The 25,579-nt window shown below is 35.8% G+C and overlaps 2 protein-coding genes across 2 annotated transcripts in view; one reads left to right on the top strand and one right to left on the bottom strand.

Annotated features, from left to right (window-relative positions):
• The window catches only part of LOC127858082 (xenotropic and polytropic retrovirus receptor 1 homolog), a 41,800-nt gene extending 17,576 nt beyond the window's left edge, over positions 1 to 24,224 (bottom strand). The window contains exons 1-10 of the mRNA XM_052394970.1: positions 24,069 to 24,224; positions 18,445 to 18,564; positions 17,608 to 17,659; positions 12,321 to 12,422; positions 11,587 to 11,740; positions 10,346 to 10,469; positions 5,451 to 5,552; positions 4,498 to 4,578; positions 3,631 to 3,709; positions 2,927 to 3,114 (exon numbers count right to left, since the gene is read on the bottom strand). Of these exons, the coding sequence (XP_052250930.1) occupies positions 2,927 to 3,114; positions 3,631 to 3,709; positions 4,498 to 4,578; positions 5,451 to 5,552; positions 10,346 to 10,469; positions 11,587 to 11,740; positions 12,321 to 12,422; positions 17,608 to 17,659; positions 18,445 to 18,513 (951 nt within the window). The 5' untranslated portion in view covers positions 18,514 to 18,564; positions 24,069 to 24,224. The remainder of the gene's footprint in view (positions 1 to 2,926; positions 3,115 to 3,630; positions 3,710 to 4,497; positions 4,579 to 5,450; positions 5,553 to 10,345; positions 10,470 to 11,586; positions 11,741 to 12,320; positions 12,423 to 17,607; positions 17,660 to 18,444; positions 18,565 to 24,068) is intronic.
• Positions 24,225 to 24,389: 165 nt separating this feature from the next.
• LOC127858078 (uncharacterized) overlaps positions 24,390 to 25,579 on the top strand; it is a 29,686-nt gene continuing 28,496 nt past the window's right edge. The window contains exon 1 of the mRNA XM_052394965.1: positions 24,390 to 24,491. The gene's annotated coding sequence lies outside the window, so the exon portion shown is untranslated. The remainder of the gene's footprint in view (positions 24,492 to 25,579) is intronic.

The following is a 25,579-nucleotide window of genomic DNA, read 5'->3' as shown; positions in this document are numbered from 1 at the left end:
GAGTGTAACCACATCTCGGCTATTCCAGTGGAGAGATGAAATAGGTAGAGTGTAACCACATCACGGCTAGACCAGTGGAGAGCTGAAATAGGTAGAGTGTAACTACATCATGGCTAGGCCAGTGGAGAGCTGAAATAGGTAGTGTGTAACCACATCACGGCTAGGCCAGTGGAGAGCTGAAATAGGTAGAGTGTAACCACATCACGGCTAGACCAGTGGAGAGCTGAAATAGGTAGAGTGTAACTACATCAAGGCTAGGCCAGTGGAGAGCTTAAATAGGTAGAGTGTAACCACATCACGGCTAGGCCAGTGGAGAGCTGAAATAGGTAGAGTGTAACAACATCACGGCTAGGCCAGTGGAGAGCTGAAATAGGTAGAGAATAACCACATCACAGCTAGGCCAGTGGAGATCTGAATTAGGTAGAGTGTAACCACATCACAGCTAGGCCAGTGGAGAGCTGAAATAGGTAGAGTGTAACCACATCACAGCTAGGCCAGTGGAGAGCTGAAATAGGTAGAGTGTAACCACATCACAGCTGAGCCAGTGGAGAGCTGAAATAGTTAGAGTGTAACCACATCACAGCTAGGCCAGTGGAGAGCTGAAATAGGTAGAGTGTAACCACATCACAGCTAGGCCAGTGGAGAGCTGAAATAGGTAGAGTGTAACCACATCACAGCTAGGCCTGTGGAGAGCTGAAAATAAAGCTTTCCAAATGACGCAGATTCTTTGATTGCCCAGTAAAATGGTGGCCATTTTCCATCCCATCTGCGTGTTGTGCTAACTGAAATCGGAAATTTTTATCTATGTATTTAACAAACAATAATTAGAAGTATTAATGAAATCATGTTATAACAATTTGCTGGATAAAAAACTCAAAAGCCTGTCTTCGAGCTGTTGGTTTACCATGAAGACAGCATTATCGTCATGCGATGCTGGTATGTGAGATGGTGTCTTAGGTCAACTTCAAAGATCAGGACTAAGTAAAATCAATAACGCAAAACTTGTTTCTTGCCAGAGGCCTCGTAAGAAATCACACTGAAAATGCTATAAACATAATTGTTTTGTCTTATTAGTACTCAACCAGACAATGTGCTAGTGCGTTTGCATCTATTACATCTATTACTTGCTGAATAACTAGCACAGTGACTGAATTACCTCTATGACTCGCTGAATAACTAGCACAAAGACTAAATTACCTCTATGACTCGCTGAATAACTAGCACAAAGACCACACTACCTCTATGGCTGGCTGAATAACTAGCAAAAAGACTGAATTACCTCTATGACTCGCTGAATAACTAGCACGAAGACCGCATTACCTCTATGAATTGCTGAATAACTAGCACAAAGACTGAATTACCTCTATGACTTGGTGAATAACTAGCACAAAGACTGAATTACCTCTATGACTTGGTGAATAACTAGCACAAAGACAGAATTACCTCTATGACTTGCTAAATAACTAGCACAAAGACTGAATTACCGCTATGACTTGCTGAATAACTAGTACAAAGACTGAATTACCTCTATGACTTGCTGAATAAGTAGTACAAATACTGAATTACCTCTATGACTTGCTGAACAAGAAACTGTCGGAGACGGTTGATGCTCCCCAAAAGTTTTTTTGTCACAATATTGCACTATATATTCAGATAAAAGGAAACGTCTTGAGGGCACAGTAGTTGGGGGGACAAGGATTTTTTTTTGTGAAAATTTCAAAGGGCCATAACTCTGTGAAAGATCATCCGACCAGAACCCGCTGATAATATGCACATCTCCTCTTGGTAGTGAAGCTTCCCATAAATGTTCATTGAATTCCGGTCATTAGTTGCTGAGAAATAGCCCGGACAAGAATTGCACTATATGTATGTACAGTTAATGGAAAATTTCAAAGGGCCATAACTCTGTGAAAAATCATCTGACCAAAACCCGCTAATAATATGCACATCTCCTCTTGGTAGTGAAGCTTCCCATAAAGTTTCATTGAATTCCGGTCATTAGTTGCTGAGAAATAGCCCGGACAAAAATTGTGTACGGACGGACGGACGGACAGACGAAGCAGCGACTATATGCTCCCCCCAAAGTACATTTTGGGGGAGCATAATAAGTAGTACAAATACTGAATTACCTCTATGACTTAATGAATAGCTAGCACAAAGACTTAATTACCTCTATGACTTGCTTATATGTGAGATTGTGGCTTGGGTCGATCTCAAAGATCAGAATGTGATTAAACAAGAGATGTGTTTGTCAGACACACAATGCCCCATACTGCGCTGCTTTGAAGCCATATATTTGACCTTTGACTTTGAAGGATGACCTTGACCTTGACCTTTCACCACTCAAAATGTGCAGCTCCATGAGATACACATGCATGCCAAATATCAAGTTGCTATCTTCAATATTGCAAAAGTTATGGCCAGTGTTCAAGTTTTCAGACGGACGCACAGACTGACAGACAGACAGACAAACGGACTGACGGATAGTTCAGCTGCTATATGCCAACCTACGGGGGTATAAATAACAAACAAAAAGTTGAGCCAATTCTTAAAGAATGTTGCACAAGGGAGTGCTCAAGCAAGTATAGTATTTACTGAACGCAGCCTAGGAAAGCTTTTGCATGAGTTTCTGGTGGTTGAGATGGTTGTCTTGGGTCCATTTCAAAGATATATTACCCCAAAAAAAGTTTCAATGTAGTTTGGCAAATGGGCCCAAGAAAGGGTTGAGCCAGTTTAGGTCTTCAACAAAAGTTGCATACATGTAATTATTTGTTCCTGATGGGTTTGCATGAAGACATCATTATCTTCATGAGATGCTGATTAACAAGCACAAAGACAATCACTGTGGCCAGTTTCTAATCTGTAGCTTACAAGATGTCTCTTATTAACGCACACTCTAAAGAGAATAGTTTTGTTTTATCAATACCTCCATGAGCTGCTGATGTGTAAGATGATGTCTTGGGTCGATCTCGAAGATGAGGACGTGGTTCACCCCCGAGGACCTCCACCCGTAAGTGTTGATGCCCAGCAGGAAGATGTCCAGGATCACGATGAACATGCCCCTGTACATCCGCAGGGCCGGCTCCCAGGAGTCTGACTTCTTGGTAAATGAGGCTGGGAACCAATTGTTAAAACATTAATACTGGCTCCCAAGACTCTGACTTTTTTGTGAACAAGGCTGGGAACCAATTGTTAAAATTATTTCTACTAGAAGGAATGGAAGGCCCATTGTTGTTTCAGTAAAAGGCTGAGAACAAATGAGCCTAGTTCAGGGCTTTATGCATGGACCTCGTGTAGTCCTTGATTATGACCAGTTTTCCCAGAGCAAGACCCAAATAGTTTAATTATTAACACTGGAAGGAATTGGATGACTGCTTCTGTTTGGTTATTGATTTTGTTTTGTTTTTACTTAAATGCAAGCATGAATTTAAGACAAAAAATATTTGAAAAAATGCTCCATTTTAAAATATTATAAAATATATTTAGAATTCTGCAGCCAACTGAAAATCGTAGAAGCAATTGGCATTCAGATGCTTCACTAGGCATTATGCAGCAGGGCCTAATTTTGATAGTTGTTTTTGCAAGAATTCAAACAGTTATACAATATCATAGTGACGAGCCTGTACCCACCTGTGACTATGATGACTAGAATCAGTACCGCAAACACTCCGGAGAACATTCCAACTCGGAATGTTGTCATGGGATTTTCCTGGGAACAGTCATTGAAAGATAACTAGAATTAGTACAGTAAACACTTCAGTAAATATCCCCACCCTCAATGTTGTCATGGGATTTTCCTGTAGTCATTGAAAGATTACTAGAGTTAGTACAGTAAACAATCAATCAATCATGTCAGTTTTGAAACCATTAATTTTGCATTACATATTGTCTGGTGTATATGGATAATTCAGTATACAATAGACTTACACTCATGATATACGAAAGTAAATAATTACATATGCAGAGGTAATCTAAATAATACAATTAATTATCAGTAAATTGCTATCTTGTATAACATATTTTCATAATAATATTGCTAGAAATATTATAATTAGTTATATATATAATATTATATAATAAATCAAAATACAGATGAATTTGTAAGCAAGAAATTCAGTGTGCAAAACAAGAAATGTTAATCTTAGTAATATTTATATATTTCAGTGAATGCTTTATGAACATACATAAATAGGTTTGTTTTAACACGTGAATTGTCAGATTGCATTAATTATTTATATTTTGGCAAGAAAGGTCTTTTCATAAAATTTATTTGATGTACAAAATGATGTCAAAATACTCACAAATGATCGAACTGTAGTAGAAACAATTCCCACATATGAAAACGTTTTAATACAGCACACAATCTTGTTATTTCATTCAATAAAATAAGTTTTACATCAGTTTTGATACTGTTAGGCTGGCATTCAAAACAGTATAACATTCATATTTTATCTCCTAGTTGTGGAACCCTAAGTGGGTTCAATGTTTTCTCCTTACCTTATCCCCTAAGGGTGGAACCCTTAGGCGTTTCATGGCTTTCTGACGATTGCCTCCCTCAAGATTGGATGTCACATTATTCTGTAAAAACAACAACATTCTTTTAATTTACGAAAATGATACATAATTTGCAGAAAAACTATTTATGTTCTTGAAAGTTCATGATTATTTTCACCAACATCAAGTTCATTATGACTGAACACTCAAAACCAAAGTCAATAACTGAGTTCACAAGTTCATTATTATATTTCAGTAGCAAACAATAGCATGGTTGCAAAGTCAAACATATCTATTTCACAGCCTTGAATGAAGCTATGACTTACTAAATCAATGAGCCCTATCTTTGATGCAAAAGATAGAACAAACAACAGAAAGATGAGGCCCTAAATTTGCTGCAAACGCTGGGACTTCTGAAAGGATACCTTAATTTCTATGGATTGATTAACCCATTTATGCCTAGTAGACTCTCCCATCCTTCCATATTGGATCAATTTATTTAAAAAATTAGGGATGTCTAGTATATTTATTTCTATATTTAGAATATTGCTGACAAAAATTCCTTTAAGCAAACAGCATAGACCAGGATCTAGGTCTAGATCTGGGTCTACGCTGTTTGCCAAGGCCTTTTTTCTAAATGCTAGGCATTAATGGCTTAACCCTTTTACCACTCTGATACTTTGTTGCCTTTGGTGCCCCATAGAAAATCATATTCAATTTCACACCCAAGATTCACGTTTTAAAGGTTTCATTCCCAACCATAAGGTACTGATGAGCAGCAAACATAATAAAACCTAAAAGACTGTGAGTTACTTGCAGGCTGTTCTGGTTTTATGCTGGTTGCATATAGCCATTTTCACTATGTGTGTCAGGGGCCGGAGGCCTATATCACAAATAAACAAACTTGAAACTTGAAACACCTGCTTCTGAGCAAAAAAGAGTTAATGGTAGTGTACCTCGACTTCAGATATAAGATGGTCCACCTCCTTGTTGGTGTAGAATGTGGCCGTGTCTACATGTGCCTGGCGCCAAGCCATCCCTCTAGTAGTCTTCATCAGCTGTGGGAAAGGGCACATTTTTAACCCATTTATTATAAGCTTGATTGCACTGAAAGCCTAAGTCTTCTTGAAATGTTCTCACGTCTGTTCCAAGGGAAGAACAAATACTTGTTGTCTTTTAAAGGAGATCTTAAGAGCGCTCCCAAAGCTGGGATTGAACCTGCCACTTCCTGGTCTCTAGACGGACATCTTATCCACTACACCACAGTGACCTTGTCACGGAACATTAATTTATACTATAACTACAATCGAATTGATCGTATAAACTTTAGCCTTATCCTACTACACTCTGGAAGCTTGGGGCTTCAGTGTTTTTTTTCACCATTTTGGGAATGGGGCCGAGCCCCTTTGCACTGGGAAAATTCGCATCATTTTGACAAAATTTTGGAAATAAGCTTTGTTCATTTTTTGCTAACAAATACTGTAAATTGAGAATAAAAGTGATATTAATATTATATTCACTAAGGTCTTACTTATAGAGCTGGATTTGGAGATGAATTAAAAGTTGATACTTATTGAAACATAAATATTTTTTTTTAAAGTCTTCAATTGAGAATTTACAGGTCACAATTGGGAAAAACATATACTTTTTTCGAATGGGAATGGGTCTCCCTACAGGGCCCAAATTTGAAGTAAAAAACAATCTCCCTACAGGGCCGTAATTTGAAGTAAAAAACAATCTCCCTACAGGGCCCAAATTTAAAGTAAAAAACAATCTCCCTACAGGGCCCAAATTTGAAGTAAAAAACAATCTCCCTACAGGGCCCAAATTTGAAGTAAAAAACAATCTCCCTGCAGGGCACAAATTTGAAGTAAAAAACAATCTCCCTACAGGGCCCAAATTTGAAGTAAAAAACAATCTCCCTACAGGGCCCAAATTTGAAGTAAAAAACAATCTCCCTACAGGGCCAAAATTTGAAGTAAAAAAAATCTCCCTACATGGCCCAAATTTGAAGTAAAAAACAATCTCCCTACAGGGCCAAAATTTGAAGTAAAAAACAATCTCCCTACAGGGCCCAAATTTGAAGTAAAAAACAATCTGGGCTTAATGCATTTGTGTAAAGTGTCATTCCAGATCAGATTAGCCTGTGCAGTCCACACAGAATTTTAAACAAACATACCATTAACACAGAAAGTGTCACCCTAATAAGCCTGTGCAAACTGCACAGGCTATATAGGACAACACTTAAAGCGCCTGCATTAACCCGTTTTTTTTTTCAATTTTCAAGAGCGAGGCTTATTTGTATTTTTAGTACACGTTTATTTAATTATTTTTTGGCAGTTTAAACATTTTTTCAAGCTGTTAACATTACTAATCAAGATAGAATAATATGATAAACATTAATGCTATCATACTCAGCACATATCTGAGCACTCGTCAAGTCATGGCTCATTATAAGTTTCTAATCCTTGCATGATTAAACTTAGTGACCTGATATTCTTTTCAATGGTATACAACAGGGGTTGTTAAACTTTGTATACTGAAATGTAAGGGTACTTTTAAAACAAGAGAAACACAAGTGTTTTACACTCCACTTGCTAAGTAAGGTCTGTCAGAACAAGAGTCTCTTAAAAGCAAAACATATTCCACTTAATTCTTGAGCTTTTTGGTCCCAATTTAATTATATTTTGATGAAAGTTAAACAATGTTGTTGTTTTTGTTGTTGTTTTCCCTTTGAATTGTGTTATTTTGAATGATGTTTTAAAAGAATTAGTTGGTTACAAATACTGTGTTCACTTATCTTGAACAATTCATATACATCCTGATTTTTACAAAATTCTTAAGTCTGCTTTGAAAAAACACTTGCTTTTAAATGCTTATTTCATTTCTCTTTTTTACCAATTTGAAATTGTGGTGTTGTACAAAATATTATTTATGTTGTTAATTTCATGCATAATTTTCATTTCAAGCTAGGTTTATTTCTAAATGGAAAAGTTTCCTCACTTAATTGCAGATTTCAAAGAGTTATCTTGAGCTTATTCTATTTTTTAAACAAGGGACAAAATTGTCACAAAACCAGGTTTTCATTGTGAAAAAAAATCTGATTAAGGGAGACAACTCAAACTGAACTTTTGAAATGAACAAACAAAATTAACCCCCTTTGTAAGTTTGTTTCAAAATAACTCTATTTGAAGTTGTGGTGACCTTGACATTGGAGATATTGACGTGATTCTTTCGTGCGACACACCGTCCCATGATGGTGAACAAATGTGCCAAATAATTGTAAAATCTCACAATGAATGACATAGTTATGGCCCAGACAAGCTTATTTATTGCCAATTTTGACCTTTGAACTCAAAGTGTGACCTTGACCTTGGAGATATCGACGTAACTATTTCGCGCGACACACCGTCCAATGATGGTGAACAAATGTGCCAAATGATTTTAAAATACGACAATGAACGACATAGTTATGGCCCGGACAAGCTTGTTCCGCCCGCCCGCCAGCCAGCCCGCCCGCATTCGCCAATCTAATAACCAGTTTTTTCCTTCGGAAAACCTGGTTAAAAATGAGGTTGACGTGGCGTAGTGGATATGTTGTCCGCCTAACTATCGGGAGGTCAAGGGTCAAAATCAAGACAGTGGGAGTGTTCTTTAGCTCTCCAAAAAGACACCGAATACTGGTCTAAGTCCCAGGAAACAGAATCGAAAGCATTTCAAGTAAGATTAAGGTTTGAGATGTAATCAAGCAAAAATAAATAGATTTAAACTAAAACAGACTGGAGAGAAATCCAGACAGATCCCAACTTCATAACACAATTTGTGCAAACACAATTTCATGACAAGAAATAATGCATGCATGTTTTAATGTTTCAAACTGAAACACTTAGCCGTACACCATAACACAACCTTTTATCAACAATCTGCATGCGGACGCTCTCTTTGAGTCCTGTATACACATCTCACTAGTTACATGATTGCAACCATGTCATGTTTTTTAAATACAGTCAATCTTGTGCTTGCGACCACTTGAATTAAGAGACTTTTGTCTTATGCGACCACTTTAAATCCCTCCCGAGCGTTTTAACTATATTTTCATATTGTATTAAGCGACTTTTGTCTTACGCGACCAGCAACCACTGATTTAAGTGTATTTTGATGCCCAAGTCTTGAATTAAGCGACCGCTTTAAGGTAAAAGTGGTAAATCTGTTGACTGTTCAGGAACAAATCAGTGTTGATTGCTTATCTAAGCCAATAACATGAACGATTACACCTTTGTTTTGATTTCACACCAGCCATTTTCCTTTGTCTCGATGACCGGTTCTGACTGGTGTTAATGCTGACTGCATATCAATTTTTGGTGTCGAATAATACAGTGAGGTATTGCCAACAGTCTACTGGTTAAAGAGTTTACTATCAGGGACGTTTAGTGACAAATTTGATCGCAGATTTTATTGCAGAAACAATGCGCCAACGCGACAAACATTTTTTGACTGCATATCAATTTTTGGTGTCGAATAATACAGTGAGGTATTGCCAACAGTCTACTGGTTAAAGAGTTTACTATCAGGGACGTTTAGTGACAAATTTGATCGCTGATTTTATTGCAGAAACAATGCGCCGACGCGACAAACATTTTCACAGTGTTCTTGAGAGGTGTAAAAAATAAACTATTAATCGGTAACATGTGTCGAAATCTATTCATTAAAAAATGTAATTGTTATTATGCGAATTAGTTTGTGTTAGCAAATTTTCCAATCAGGCGTGTTTATTTAGTTTTCAATCAAGGTGTTTTATTTATTTCCCTATGTACCATAATCGAGTCAGATATATATAAGCTTACATGCAGAAATTAAAATGTCAAAACGGAAAGTATTAACGTTAAATGAGAAAATTCGGGTATTGGAAGTGTCGAAGAGGAAAAGTGCACGTAAATTTAATCGCGAATGAGTTTGGAGTTGGAAAAACCCATTCTCCATGCAAACCATTTACATTGTATTTAGAATTAGAGAGAACAAATACAACTTATTTTAAGGAAAAAATTTGTTTTATTCATTTTATTTATATTTAGATTCATTTGATTACAACAGCTGAAATCGCTGTGTCAAAAGGAGATAATCCTATATCTGGATTTGAAATCAAAGGTCCGCATTCATGCCAAATGGCCTTTTTGTATTTAAAGACCATTTTATTAAGAGACCACTTTTGGTTACTCCCTTTAGTGGTCTCTAAATACAAGATTGACTGTATGGTCACCGTTGCATAGTGGATATGGTCTCCGCCTAGTGACTGAAAGGTCACGGGTTCAATCCCCACTTTGAGAGCCTTGTTTAAATCTCCCCAAAGACACCAAGCACTGGTTCTACCCAGGAAACTGACTTCAGGTTTTTTTTCCCACTTTTTGGGAAGATAGCCCATGGCTTTGGAATTGGGAATTTTATCGGCATTTTCATGAAATTGGGAAAATAAATTCATTAGCCTTTTTTTCCACACGAAAAGTCCACTGATTAGGGAAATACTAATTTTGATTTAACTCTTTATAATCATTCAAATTAAAAGAAAAAAAATCATATAATACTTTGTTAGATGTAATTGAATTAAAATTGAGATAAAATACACATAAGACTTCCTTTTAAAAAAAAAAAAAAAATTTTTTTTTTTTGGCAATTGGGAATTTTTTGCCACATTTTGGGAAAAAAATATACTTTTTGGGATTGGGAATATAGCCGAATTTCGGTTATAAAATCGGACCAAAAAAAACCCTGGACTTGAGAGCGTTTCAATAAGCCTTAGGCTTTCAATGCATAACTTGTGATTCAATGTGTCAAAAATCAATAGTTTCGAACCAACCTTGTCATGTTTTTTCAGGATCTTTCTGAAACCGGTAAAATTGAGGGTCTGGTAGTTCTGAAGAAGGATCAGACTAAGGTAGAACTCACTGAACGCCAGCTTTAGATCGGGTAGCTTGCGGGTTCTGAAAAACAGTAGAATTTACTGAGTGCCAGCAACTGAACCTTACTTGTCTTGTAAAAATGTGCCTTATTTAGATTTGAATGTCACATTAAAGAAGAACATAATTTCAAATTTATTACGTATTTCTCACTATTTGTACAAGAATTCTGGAGGAAAATAGCCATATTTTGCTTTGGCAAAATATGTCAGATATTTTAGACCCATCAAAACAGAAGACAAACAAGGGACAAAATTGTCACAAAACCAGGTTTTCATTGTGAAAAAAAATCTGATTAAGGGAGACAACTCAAACTGAACTTTTGAAATGAACAAACAAAATTAACCACCTTTGTAAGTTTGTTTCAAAATAAATTTATTTTAAGTTGTGGTGACCTTGACATTGGAGATATTGACGTGATTCTTTCGTGCGACACACCGTCCCATGATGGTGAACAAATGTGCCAAATAATTGTAAAATCTCACAATGAATGACATAGTTATGGCCCAGACAAGCTCATTTATTGCCAATTTTGACCTTTGAACTCAAAGTGTGACCTTGACCTTGGAGATATCGACGTAATTATTTTGCGCGACACACCGTCCAATGATGGTGAACAAATGTGCCAAATGATTTAAAAATATGACAATGAAAGACATAGTTATGGCCCGGACAAGCTTGTTCTGCCCGCCCGCCAGCCAGCCCGCCAGCCAGCAAGCCAGCCAGCCCGCCCGCATTCGCCAATCTAATAACCAGTTTTTTCCTTCGGAAAACCTGGTTAATTACCCAGATCGTACGACAATGGATCTAAGGCCAAATGTGGCCAGTGTAGCTTCAGACCAGCATTGGAAGTCTGGTCAGAAGCTACCCAGTCCTCTGATGATAACACTAAACCTTTTGTGACTTAATAGCAGCCAGTGTAGCTCCAGGCTGGTCTGCGCGGATGCACAGGCTGGGCTGGAGCTACAGTGGCCGCATATGGCATAAGACCAATTTTCACAAGACATGGGTCATTTGTCTACTGTTCTGATGGGTAAGAAATATCTGACACTTCTACAAAGCAAACAATGGCTTTTTTTGGCACTTGGCATGAGACCCATTTTCACTTTAAGCATATCAGATGATCCCTGAGATACTACACCTGCTCAACTCCTTGTTTTCCTTCTCTTTAAAGAACACAACACTGGCTCTACGTCGTCGCAGGGTCAAGGTTTCTGGCTTCTTTTCATGGTCAGTGTACTGTTGAAGGTCCGCTTTCAAACTCGCAAACTTCCGCGTCGCCTCCGATATCTTTTCTGGAAATTGAGAGGTGCTTATTTAAATCAAATTAATGTACAATAACAACATTAAGTTTTTGGACGTTAAAAAAAAATGTGCCAGGAAATTTAGAAACACTAAAATATGCCCAAGACATGGTGTCCATAAATTTAGAGACATTATACCGATTGCATTGACTTTCCGATATTCTAGTGTGTAATGTCTCCTGCCTGAAGGTCATTTGATATACTGCAGTTTGAACTAAAATAAACTGTGGAAATTATTATTTTGTTGATTGTATCTGAATCGTTATTTTTTACATTTTCAAATATGGTGGAATACATTTGCAGCCTATTTGTCACAAACACATTTCGAACAGGGCATGTTGCCTTAAATAACAGATTTTCAAAGAGGCATTTAATAAAAAAACTACTAATTTTCAAACGAAAACAAAAACAGAATATATTAATTGGCTCTACTTGACATCTTACAAAAATTATCAAAAGATTTTCTCACTTTCCTGGGAAAGCTATTTAACAGTAATACCCCAAAAGGAAACAAATAGCATTTATATAATAGTAATATTTATGCACACTTTTCCAGCATATTTGTTCCTACCGTAAAAGAAGGTGTTGATTTTCGCCAGTTCCTTGTCACAGTATTGGAAGAAGTTCTCGTCAAACCTGGCAAAGTAGCGTTGAATGATACTCTCATCAGTAACTGAAACACAGGGTCTAGTGTTAAGGTGTTGTATCTTCTTCACATTTCTATATAAGATACAATAGTATTGCACAAAACAGACAAGTCATGCAACTGGGACAGTCCATGATCTTTTGCCCTACTATAAGCCTCGTTGTGGGAAAACTTGGCTTAATACATTTGCGTAAAGTGTTGTCCCAGATTAGCCTGTGAAGTCCCAACAGACTAATCAGGGACGACACTTTCTTCTTTAATGGTATTTTTGTTAAAAAGGAAATCTTTTCTTAGAGAAAGTCTAGTTGAAGCAAAAAGTGTCGTTTCTGATTAGCCAAGGTGCTTATATCATTAATCTATAGTTCTAAAATTAAGAATTATATGATTAAAGGTGTTAACTGCCAGGCTAAACTTGACTTTCAAGTAGTTTTATTACATTACAGGACCATTCTTTATTTTTAGACTTAAGTCTAAGAATCCAACAGTGAATATCGGCCAATGATTTTTCGCCATTTATTTATCAGCTCCTCTTAAGGAATTTTTAAGGTAGGATTTTGCCAATAATATTGCAACTGTCTTCTAGCTACTGGTAATTATAAAAGTACTTAAATCCTGTCAGCATCAATGATGCAAACATTATACACTTCCTTTACAAGTCTTAATGTTGTTGTTCTTTGTTTATCAATCAATCCATAAAAGAACCGTATACTTTCGCTAATAAGACGCCATCGCTTATAAGACGCACCCCGACTTCGGACTTTATAATGGGTGGATTTAAGACTGACCCGCGTATAAGAGGCGGTCAAAATTTGCCGTTTTCATTGGCTGAAAAACAGCAGAAGGTTGAAGACAATCATATTTTTTTCTTCTAGAATTTTATATTTTGTAAAGGATAAATATTGTAAGTAATTTCGAAATCAGAAAAAAAGAAAGTAGAATTTTGCAATAAAAAATGACTTCCCGACTGGAAATCTGAAATTCGAAATTCAGCAATGGCGGTACAAAGATGGCGATGATCACAGCTTCATTGCTTTATCCGTCCGTTTAACCGATTTTAATCGCTTAGAGGTTAAACGACCTTTGAAAGCTAATTGGTGTGAATCTGTTGTGTAATGTCAATAAAGGTGTGAAAAACTCGCGAGTCAGTGTTTATTGCATGTATTCTCTATCAGAGCTGTACGTGAAAGAAAAATAAATGTAATAATCCAGATGATTTATGTACATGCTAACGCAGTGTAACTGTTAATAGATATTCACTTTCATTTTTACCCGTTATCAGAAAGTCCCCGAGAAGCATAATTTTTACATGCTGCGTATGACGCAATGAAAATAATTTCTATATTATCGTATTGCATTCAATCTAAATTTAAATTCGCTCGTCCAATGAAAGTTTTGTCCCATAATGCACTGTACTCTTTACACTTCTGAAAAATGGCGTAGGCAAATGGCTGTGTTTATGAAATTGCTAAACATATTTATCATCATGAATGTTTAAGATTATTTTTTCGTAAGTGATGTTGTAATTATATTGGATTATCAGATAAATGTGAATATTAGAAAAGCGGTATGTATACAGATAATGATACGATTCGGTTTATATGCATGAATTGGCGAATCACCGACTTTAGAGAAAATGCAAATGGCTGCCACAATGATTCAAAACAAACTAGAGCTTTGCCACTGAGGTGACGAATACCCCCACCACCGTATTGACACAGAATATTTTGCATGTTGTCTTCACAAAAAACAGCGGACACCATGCTCAATGTTTAAAACGCACTAAGTGACCCCGTGACCTAGTTTTTGACCTGCCATGACCCATTTTATAACTTGGCCTAGCCATCATCTAGATACAACTTCTGACCAAGTTTGGTGAAGCTCGGATGAAAACTACTTGAAATAGAGAGCGGACACCATGCTCAATGTTTCAAAAGCACTTAGTGACCCCGTGACCTAGTTTTTGATCCGGCATGACCCATATTCAAACTTGACCTAGCCATCATCTAGATACAACTTCTGACCAAGTTTGGTGAAACTCTGATGAAAACTACTTGAATTAGAGAGCGGACACCATGCTCAATGTTTAAAACGAACTAAGTGACCACGTGACCTAGTTTTTGATCCGACATGACCCATATTCGAACTTGACCTAGCCATCATCTAGATACAACTTCTTACCAAGTTGGTGAAGCTCGGATGAAAGCTTCTTGAATTAGAGAGCGGACATCATGCTGAAAGTTTAAAACGCACTAAGTGACCCCGTGACCTAGTTTTTGATCCGGCATGACCCATATTCGAACTTGACCTAGACATCATCTAGATGCTTCATCTGACCAAGTTTGGTGAAGATCAGATGAAAACAACTTGAATTAGAGAGCGGACACTGAATACAGACTGACCGACAGACAGACAAGCTCACTCCTATATACCCCCCTAAACTTCGTTTTGTGGGGGTATAATAACAACTGTCCAATTTGGCCAGCGTAAGCCAAGTAAACTTGATTTTTTTTTAGAAATTTCGTTTATTTTCACCAGTATCTCGCTTATAAGACGAGACCCCCACTGTAACTTATTACTTTGAGTCTTAAAAATGCGTCTTGTAAGCAAAAGTATACGGTAGGGTATTTTTTCTTCTTATAGGGAAGAGGCCTTATTGTTTTTTGTGCAAGAATGATTTTTGCTTGAACAGATGATTTGTGAGATGAAAAAAGCCAGAATAAGTTTTGATTTTGGGGAAAACTGCTTGATTAAAAAATAATAATTATTGAGATATGCTCTTTAATCCGCCTATGTTATATAAGGTGAAAAAATACATGAAAAATCTTTAATAGATATTCTAAAAGAACTGTAAATGATTAGCCTTAAAAGCCCCATGAACACTTAAAATAAAAATAAAAAAGTAAAATATTTTGAACAAGAGCTGTCACCATAGGATGACTTATGCCCCCTATAATTGCTTGATAAAAGTTATGAGCTTTTTTCGAAACCTAAACGCAGATTTCGAAACCTAAACGCGGACGGTCAAGTTCACAGGGGTCAAAATTTGTGTGCGTATGGAAATGCCTTGTCCATATACACATGAATGCCAAATATGAAATTGCTATCTGAAGCGACATAGAAGTTATGAGCATTTTTCGGAACCTAAACGCAAAGTGTGACGGACAGACGGACGGACGGACAGATGGACAGTGCAATCACTATATGCCCTTCTTCGGGGGCATAAAAATAAAATTAACACATTAACAAGAGTGCCAAACTGTCACAAGATACACCCGTTTGAAGGTTTTGGACACCATGCTAAATGCTTGAAATGCACAAAGTGACCTAGTGACCTAGTTTTTTACCCGGCATGACCCATATTTAAACATAACCTACATATCATTTAGACACAACTTCTAACCAAATTTGGTGAAGATCGGATGAAAACTACTTCAATTAGAGAGCGGACACAATGCTAAATCCTTGAAATGCACTGAATGACACCGTGACCTAGTTTTTGACCCAGCATGGCCCGTATTCAAACTTGACCTAGATATTGTCTTGATACACCTTCTGACCAAATTTGGTGAAGATCCGATGAAAACTACTTCAATTAGAGAGCAGACACAATGCTTATTGCTTGAAATGCACTAAGTGACCTTGTCACCTTGTTTTTGACCCAGCATGACCCATATTTGAGCTGGACCTAGATATCATTTAAGGGACTGTCCAACAGATTAAAGCGTCGTTTGACACGAATCGATATTTTGGGAAACTACGAGGATTGCTTATATAGCTTTAAAATACCTCCGCATTTGACGTGAGCGTGGATGGTCTAGAGGTAAAGTCGGGAGACATTTTACTTCAAGCTTCCATGACTCTAGGGGTCAGTGGTTTGAGCCCTAAGGAGGTTAACGTTTTTTCTTCTTTTTTTAAATTGTATTATTATTTTTTACTGGAGATTTTTAGTTCAAATGTTTAAATTTATCAATATAAATCATTTAATGCAGTAAATGACAAGCTTTAATACATGCCAAAATCTGTTGGACAGCCACTTTAAGACGCAACTTCTGACCGAATTTGGTAAAGGTCGGATGAAAACTACTTCAATTAGAGAGCGGACACCATGTTTAATCCTTGAAATGCACTAAGTGACCCAGTGACCTAGTTTTTGACCCAGCATGAGCCATATTCGAACTTGACCTAGATATTGTCGAGATACAACTTCTGACCAAGTTTGGTTAAGATCGGATGAAAACTATTTGAATTAGAGAGGGGACACTGCTGTGAAACGCCGCCGCCCGCCCGCCCGCAAAGGGTGAAACTATAATGCGTTCTGTTTTTTCGAAACGAGGGCATGAAAATCAATGTTCCTTATAGCAATTGCAACAATTTCAACGCTAGATGTGGTCTGGTAACATAGATTTAACACAACACAAAATACTCGTTTATGTGTCGCAATATATTCCATGTGAATTTTCTGCTACGACATTCAAACATTTATGAGTGAACGCGAGATTGGCTTCAGGCATCTTGGGAAACACGACTTAGTTCTAATTAATATGTAATTCCTCCAACACTGTCCAAAAGCAGTAACGCGTTCGCTTGTAAATGTTCAGATATCTTTGCCGGAAATTAGCATAAAATATATTGTCTCGCAAAAATAAAAACAAGCATTTTGTATTGCTTTAAATCTATGTTACCATACCACATCTAGTGATTAAAATTTGGCTACATGTATTGCTATAAGGAACACAGATTTATCTGGGTTAACTTTATTTTACGAAATATATTTTGCGAAATATTTGTTGATTTCAAGTATTTATGTTACTTAAATACATCACAGATACAAGCGTACAGCTTGAATGATTCACAATAAGCCTATCTGGCTTTCAATGGAGAATATTCTCTTCAAACTGGTACCATACCTTCCTTAGACTAGTATAAGCTAGTCCAAAGAAACTGCTGGATTATTCTCCTAAATACACCACAAATACGCGTGTATGGCTTGAAAGCTCCACGATAATCGTGAAAAGCTTCTATTAAAAATTATTTTGTCCAAACTGGCACCATACTTTCCCCTGAGAGGGCCTCTTTTGTTTACCAATCAATCAAGAAAAGTCTCGGATACTCTACAATCATTCATCAAAATACGGCATAGATACATTGAACACTCAATGAAAAGCCTGTATGGCTTTCAATGGAACATATAATCTTCATAATAACCCCGTACCTTCCTCTGAGGGAGCCTGCTCCTTGGCTTGATATATCATGTCCTTGATCGCCTAAAACAACACATATACATGTATATCAAAAATTAGCAAAAACAAACAATTTGTATTTATCAACAAAAGTTTATAAAATGTCAAAGTAATCTGTTTCTGTATGTCTATCAGTGCTCTTTACCACCATGTTAAGTTTTCTTTGCGTCCTTAATGTTCAATATACAAATATAAGAAAGGGCAGTCAACCCCACGAATATTGTATTCAGAGTTACATTTCTGGTTCTATACATCTTAGTGTAACAATAAAGATTAAAGAAGGACATTAACATAGGTAATATATAAAGTGACCAATAGAACATGTCAGGTGTGTGATTGAAGTTTTGTAGTCTATGTACTCAGAAACATTAATAAGGTAAGATTTGTGTTGGGGTTGCCACATGATGATGGTACAATCTATCAGGGGGGTTTCTAGCCATTTTAGGAAAATGAGTCTGGTCAAATTGGGATTTTGTAAATGAATACAATTGCAAAATTTTGGAATTTTTGTATCACCAAATTGGACCAAATTAGGATTTTTTTCTTAACAAAAATTTACACATAAGCCTTTTCCTGGCCATTTTGAGAAAAAATCATATAAATTATAGTTATATACTTTGTTAATGCCTAAGATATAAAATTGAGATATAGTAATCATTAGACACTTCTTTCTAAAAATAAAATGGGGGGGATTGGGAAAAAAATTACAAATTCGGTTTGGGATTGGGTACGTTTGCCTTGGGATCAGGTCTGTTTTATGGCCTTTTTTTACATTTATAGCAGAAAAAAGCCCAGTCTATCCACTATACCTCATACTGAATGTACTGTTTTCTCCACTCTGGGGTAATATGGGCCCCTAGATGTTCTGCAAACTTCATTGTCCTTTTCTTGAAATTCTTCTCTTGATGGATGATCCCCTACACCTTCATCTGAAGAAAAGCAACAATAGAATTTGAAAACTCACCATGGCGTAATGGATATGGTGTCTGCCTAGCGACCGGGAGGTCACAGGCTCGATCCCCAATGTGGAAGCGTTCTTGAGATCTCCTCCAAAGACACCATGTACTGGTTCTAGACCAGGAAACGGACTCGAGAGCGTTTCAAATAAGCGTGAGGCTTTCGATGCAATTGAGCTAAAACAAATAGGTCTAAATTAAAATGAACATCCACTACTGAAAGCCGTGACAAATAAGAAAATGCAAACCCTGTATAATGTTTGAACATTCCCTGAATAATGCAAGGAGGAATATGGTCAATTCCAACTACCTTGATAATTTTTCAGTTATGTGGTTAAAGCGTACTGACGCCGTTGTATAGTTAAGCAACGTCAGTTGTGGTTTCAGCCTAAATGGGTGACTGCAAGTTACACAAATAACAAATAAAAAGTCTAACTGTGATTATGAAAATATTTGTTTCTTACTCAAGGAAAGATCTAAAAACCAAGAGCTGTCTCCATCGGTAGACATATGCCCCCAAAAACGCTTTTTGAAACCTAAACACAGATTTCGAAAACTAAAAGCGGAACTTAAGTTCAAGGTCAAGGTCGAAGGGGTCAAATATATGTGCGTATGGAAAGGCCTTGTCCATATACACATGCATACCAAATATGAAGGTTACATCTCAAGAGTCATAATAGTTATGAGCATGTTTCGAGCAGAAACGCAATTTTTTGATGATTTAAGGGCCATTACTCAGAAGTGCCTGGGTAAATTTGACTGATTATCGAACTTAACCTAGATGTAATTGCCTTACAAATTTAATGAAGTTTGGTGAAGATCCGATGACAATTGGTGGAGTTATTGAGCGGAAACTAGTAAAAACTCAATTGTTTAATGATTCAAGGGCCGTAACTCAGGAGTGTCTGCTGAATTTCTAAAATTAGCATTTTCTTCAATTTCTTTCAAAGGATACTATCACTATACTAATATATACTTTTGAATACTATCAGAATAGCAAACAGTTTGGAACCTCATGATGAGACACCACGTTCTGTGGCGTCTCATCGGGATCCAAACTGTTTGCAAAGGCCTTCAAAATTCGGTTCCAGCACTGAAAGAGTTAAAAAGTGCTTAAAAAGAAGAATATCAACAACATAACAGTTCAAGCAGCAAAAATTAGTGACAAGAATTTGTGGACATTGTCACAGCAGCGATGAATCCCCAGAATGGTTGATTAAAGTTGCCCATCCACAACTTGATATCTTTATATCACAAGGCAAGCATAAAGTTTAAATGCATATTTTGCAAAAAGTATGAGTTCTTTTGCGGACAAGTTTTGTGTCAACTGACAGACAGACAGATATCTCCTTTCTTCAACTTCATTGGTTAGTGTGTGTGTGTGGGGGGGTATCAAAACCACGGCTTTTTCTCACCAGTTTTGTAATATTACTTATACTCTGAATTGGGAATTTTAACATCAATTTAATTTAAATTGAGAATACGAGTGTTATAGCTTGATTCAAGACGTTTACATAATAAATATTGATAAAACTTACATAGACCAGAAAGACTATAAGTAAACATATGAGTTAAATGGATATAATATATAAACACTTCACACTCTTTATTGCAATACTTTACATGTATATTTCAACATCTGAAAGTAAAACCATCACATGGGAAACTTTGAAAAATAACTAGTTTTACCATTGAGAATATAACGCAATACCAATTCAGCCAGAAACCAAGCCCTGAAAACAATGAGACAAACAGGACTTTAACCTCCAGAATAAAAATACTCCCACTCCAGCAGGACACTTGAACACTGGGTTAGACTTACTTTCTTAATCCCCTATCACTGTACACATGCTACACAAAACATTCTTCCTTGTTGATGGATTTATGTCTATGTTTATGACAGCGGGGCTTGAATAAAGTTACATGAAAACTAGAACTTAAACTTGCATGGCCTTTGATATTTTCGGTTTGCTAATATTCCTCAGCATTTCAGTTGCAGTATTCACATTTAATAATTATACATGTTGTATTAAAGGTCAGTTGTATTACCTTAGGTGTTTACACATAGATTATTAACTGGAAATCTATTTAAAGTATATATCACTTATTTTGTTTAACCAAAATATTATCCTTCACTTGATTAACATCCATGATCAGATCACAATAGTGGAAGACCTGGTATTTGCTTGGCTTCATTATTTGGATATTAAATTACACAAACTGAGAGACAAATAGACACTGAGAAAATGTTACAAGCTATAGTATACACAAAAAATATCTTTTAAAAAGATATACGGCCTTTATTGTGTTTGGTGTTTATGAAATATCAAAAGTTATATCAACCAAATCAAATATAGTGATTTAATTTTTCTGCACAGGTCTTAGCTGAATCACACACAATGAAATTGCGCCACATTTTGTTGCTTATTGCTTTATTAGATCTATATTATTGATAATATATCAACAACTACCGCATAGAAAAACACAAGAAGAATGAAAATAAAAGGAAAACATACTAGTCAACCAGCCACATACCAATCATCTGTTCATATTTAAAATATCTATACCTGTGTTCTTCGAACAGACGTTCTTGAGTGGTTTGTCGGACAAAGTTATTTAATTTGATTGCTAACAGTATTGTGAATAATGGCGCTCATGCTTAATAAATTGGTTCATATTGTGGAATATTTCTAATTAAATTAACCAACACTTGTACTTATCATGGAATTGTTGAAACACATTAAGAATCTATGAGTAACATACCAAAAATATATACACCTATTATCTTCATTTACAATATTTCTGGTCAAGCAAAATTTACTTAGTTTAAATGAGGATTCGTTTATAATATAATGATTTTGTTACTGACCGCAAACTTACCTTGATACCTTGCAGGCTGAAATGCAATGCATTAAAGTGAGGTAACGATTCCATCAATTTGTAACGACGGTTTGTTTGAAGCTTTATACATTTACTTGTTTAATGTTCAATTTCAAAATCAATATGAAATATTTTTGTCAAAGAGTATATCAGGATAGGGTTCAAAACTAATAATATGATCTAAATTAAAAGTAAAATATATGTGTGCACAGAATGCAATACTGTAGTAATTACCTACTAAACGCGAGAACACAGCCTTTAAGTACAAACGCTCTTGCGCTGGCAATCTTCTAAATATAAAGGGGCACACACAATCTGTATTGATGTAAAGAGTTGAGTGTGAAACTTTTCTACATGTATCTCTCAAGCCTTTTCATAAGAGATAAAATTGTTTCCTGCTTAACATCCAGTTACATGTAACATCATTGCAAAACGCACAGTTAAAGTATCCCTTTTCCTAGCTTATACTTCCAAAAAATAGAAAGTCAAGTAAATTACATGATCATAATGAACGTTAATGTGATTTTCTATTTTGAAAAGTTTCAGGCCTACCGGCGGGAAATGTTATATACAAATTCATTGGATGCTGACAAAGGTCATCTACGGTGAAAAGCTGGGTTAAACAGCTACACTAAAAATTTAAAAAGGAGCAAAGGTTATATTGTTAGGCTGTGAGTTAAAAGTTTCTAGTTTTTAACAGTGTTATTTGAATTAGGACACATTCTTATGACAGAAGTATACTTGGTGTATACTGGTGTTACAGCGTATCCGTGTATTAAGCCTTTGTCTTCAAATATTGCTTTTTAATCGTAATAAATCAAACAAAACACATTGGTTCATTGTATTTTATCCTTTTTGTGAAGAAATTAAGTTCAATTGTGACATGATGGGACATTTTATCGCGATATCATCTGGGTTCTGCATAATATGGTCTAACGCCATTTTTTTGCTATGAAGATTACTGCGCATTAACATTTAGCCGCTTTGTAGATTACTAATGTAAAGTTCGGACCTGTCATTAGTGTACAAGATAAAAGAGATTGTTAGTAAAACAAAAAACATTAAAGTTTTAACTTTTATTTCATTTTGCATATTTTATCAAATTTATGTATGATATATAAAATATATGTGCATTTAAAAACAAAATACAAACATTACCTGTATTACAGATTTCAACAACAACAGCTTAGTAATAACTTTGAGCTTTCAAGTCCCCTAATGTCAATATAGTTTTAACAATTTATACATCGAAATCTCTTCAGCTAAAATTGGATGATTGTGGGCAACTGAAAATAAAAAAATATTAATTGGAAACACCCAGGACTGAGGTAAAATATTCCTGGATAAAGCAACATTTTTATTTAAATTGACTGGTAGATCTATGAAGTTTTAGCGAGAAATTGTAATCGCAGTCAGCATGCCCATATATGTAAAAATACAGCACCGCCTAACTTGCGCATCACCATGTGACGTCATTTTACCAGGGCATGTTTCTATTTGGTAAAATATCAATTGAAAATCATGAAAAACATTCCCAATCCTAAACAAAGCTTATGCAACTGTGCATGTATGAGGAGAACATTTGTTCCCGTAGATAGGCCATTTAACGTTTTGTTTGTTTATAATAAAGTAGGAAAAACTTCTTAATATTCGACACCAGAACTAAGAAGTTTTGGGGCAAATTTTTGGCATATTTTGGATTACATTGATATGTCGTACCCACCGAATCTCAGTACTCACAGTATATGGTTGTTGGTACATGGGGTAAATACATTGCAAGGGGACCGCATTGCATGCAATAAATTTTTGCGGTTTCTCTTTAGGTTAAAGGGATCTTTTCACGCTTTGGTAAATTGACAAAATTGAAAAAAGTTGTTTCAGATTCGCAAATTTTCGTTTTAGTTATGATATTTGTGAGGAAACAGTAATACTGAACATTTACCATGGTCTAATATAGCCATTATATGCATCTTTTGACGATTTTAAAACCTAAAAATTATAAAGCGTTGCAACGCGAAACGATTGAATAATTTGGAGAGTTCTGTTTTTGTCGTTAAATTTTGTGAAACTACGAAGATTGCTTATATAAGGTATAAAATACAACAAGTATGTGTACTTGGCGGAATAGCTCAGTAGGCTAAAGCGTTTTTACTTCAGGACTCTGGCAGGACTCCAGGGGTCACTGGTTCGAAACCTGCTCCGGGCAATGTTCTTTTCCTTTTTTTAATTTTATTCTTGATTTTTTACTGGAGCTTTTACGATCCAATGTTTACATTTATCAATATAAAGCATTTAATGAATAAGTAAAAAAATGCCAAAATCTGTGAAAAGGCCCCTTTAAAAGAACTCATAAGTGGTTTCAATTTGTGCAATAAGGATAATTTATTTGTGATCTTTATGTGTGTTTTTATGTCAGAAAATACTGTATGTGACTCATATTTCCGAACATTTCTAGATTACTTTTCATATCCCTGTGACTTAGGCTGGAGTGCAGTATCACTTTATAACAATAAAAAAAAAGATCCAACGGCAATCAGAAAATTTTAACATTTCATTCCAACAATTTAAGAAACAACACATTAGAAACAACACATTACCTCAAAAAGTCAAGCCAGTTTCACAAATCTCTTCGGTTTTTAAATGTATCCAGATTTTTTTCGGACATAGGTCACATTAACGGTGTCGATGTAAATATTTACGTGTGCAATTCGCCCGTTGTGTAACGAAATACCGGTAAGGTTAAAACCGATTATTTATTGATTAAATTCCGGTCGATAAGCGATTTTAACTGTTATTTAAACATTTTATTTTATTTTGATTTGATATTAATTCAATATTTTACTGCAGTACTTGCAAGTAACGAAAATACCGAATTTAATTGAAATGTCAACTTTGCCTGATTTGCAATTATTATAACGTAATTGTTTTTTACCAAAATGGAGAAAAATAGAAACAAAAACTGACAGATCGTTTTTTACCAAAATAAAAACGTTGCGTACCACTCGTTTCACCAAAGGCAGGTATAACGTGCGATAGATATTCATAATTGTAATAAATTATGTTGTTTGCGCTGATGACAAATTGGTGAAATTGTTTTGTCATGATGTTCACTTAATTAACTGAGTGATGTTATTTTTTGTTATGCCAGCTACACAAGCTGGAATGTTCGACAAACATGAAAATTAAAAAGTACCAATATTGTTTTCCAGCTCAATTGTGCATATTGGTCTCACCCCCCCCCCCCCCCCCGAGCTTACCCCAGGGGTTCCAGATTGTTAAATGTACACCTATTGTGTATGGTTTAACTTTCCAACAACGAACATTGACAAAAACTAACAGTTTAAAAAAAATACCCCTCTTATAGGTATTATATATACACAAGGTATGAAACGCACTATATGCCTATTGCTGAAAGATTGTGGAACACTGGACGTGAACTTTTTCATCGAAAACACACTTGTTCCCATGCAGTTGCCGACAAAAAGCAACTGGGTTCGTTAAAAGACAGTAAAAGCAGCGAGATTACACTACTAACCGATCTCCTGCTCGGCTAATAACTTTAATATTCCATTAAATTCGACTTTCTCGCTACATGTCTGTGTTTTGCTGTCATATTTTGTCGAACGAATGCTCGGTTCTAAAACGCCATATCATTGGCCAACACAATGAGAACAACCAACCAGATGACGCGTTATAAAATTAAAATGGTGTGCATGTGTAGATGAAACACCGAGTGACATATAGCGTGAAAGTCAAATTTAATTGAATATAAAAGTTATTAGCCGAGCAGGAGATCGGTTAGTAGCGTAATCTCGTTTATAGGGTGTGTGTCTGTACACAAGACGAATAAAGCTGTTGGAAAGTATTTATGTTTTGATTTGAAATGGTTTCCTATCTTTATTGGTTATATAAAACAAACACAAATACTCAATACAAGCAATTTATTGATAAACTCAAGATACCTTCTCAGGAAATAACATAGTATTATAACATTTAACAACAACAGAATCACAATAATGTACAAAATGTATGAAAATATGACATATATGCTTATGACTAGAACATTTTATGTATGACTAGAAATATTTTTATAACTAAGGTCCTGAAA

The sequence above is a fragment of the Dreissena polymorpha genome, chromosome 14 (assembly GCF_020536995.1).
Source record: "Dreissena polymorpha isolate Duluth1 chromosome 14, UMN_Dpol_1.0, whole genome shotgun sequence".
In the NCBI taxonomy this organism is placed as follows: Eukaryota; Metazoa; Mollusca; class Bivalvia; order Myida; family Dreissenidae; genus Dreissena; species Dreissena polymorpha.
The sequence above is the reverse complement of the archived record's forward strand: the minus strand, read 5'-3'. Positions and strand labels throughout refer to the sequence as shown.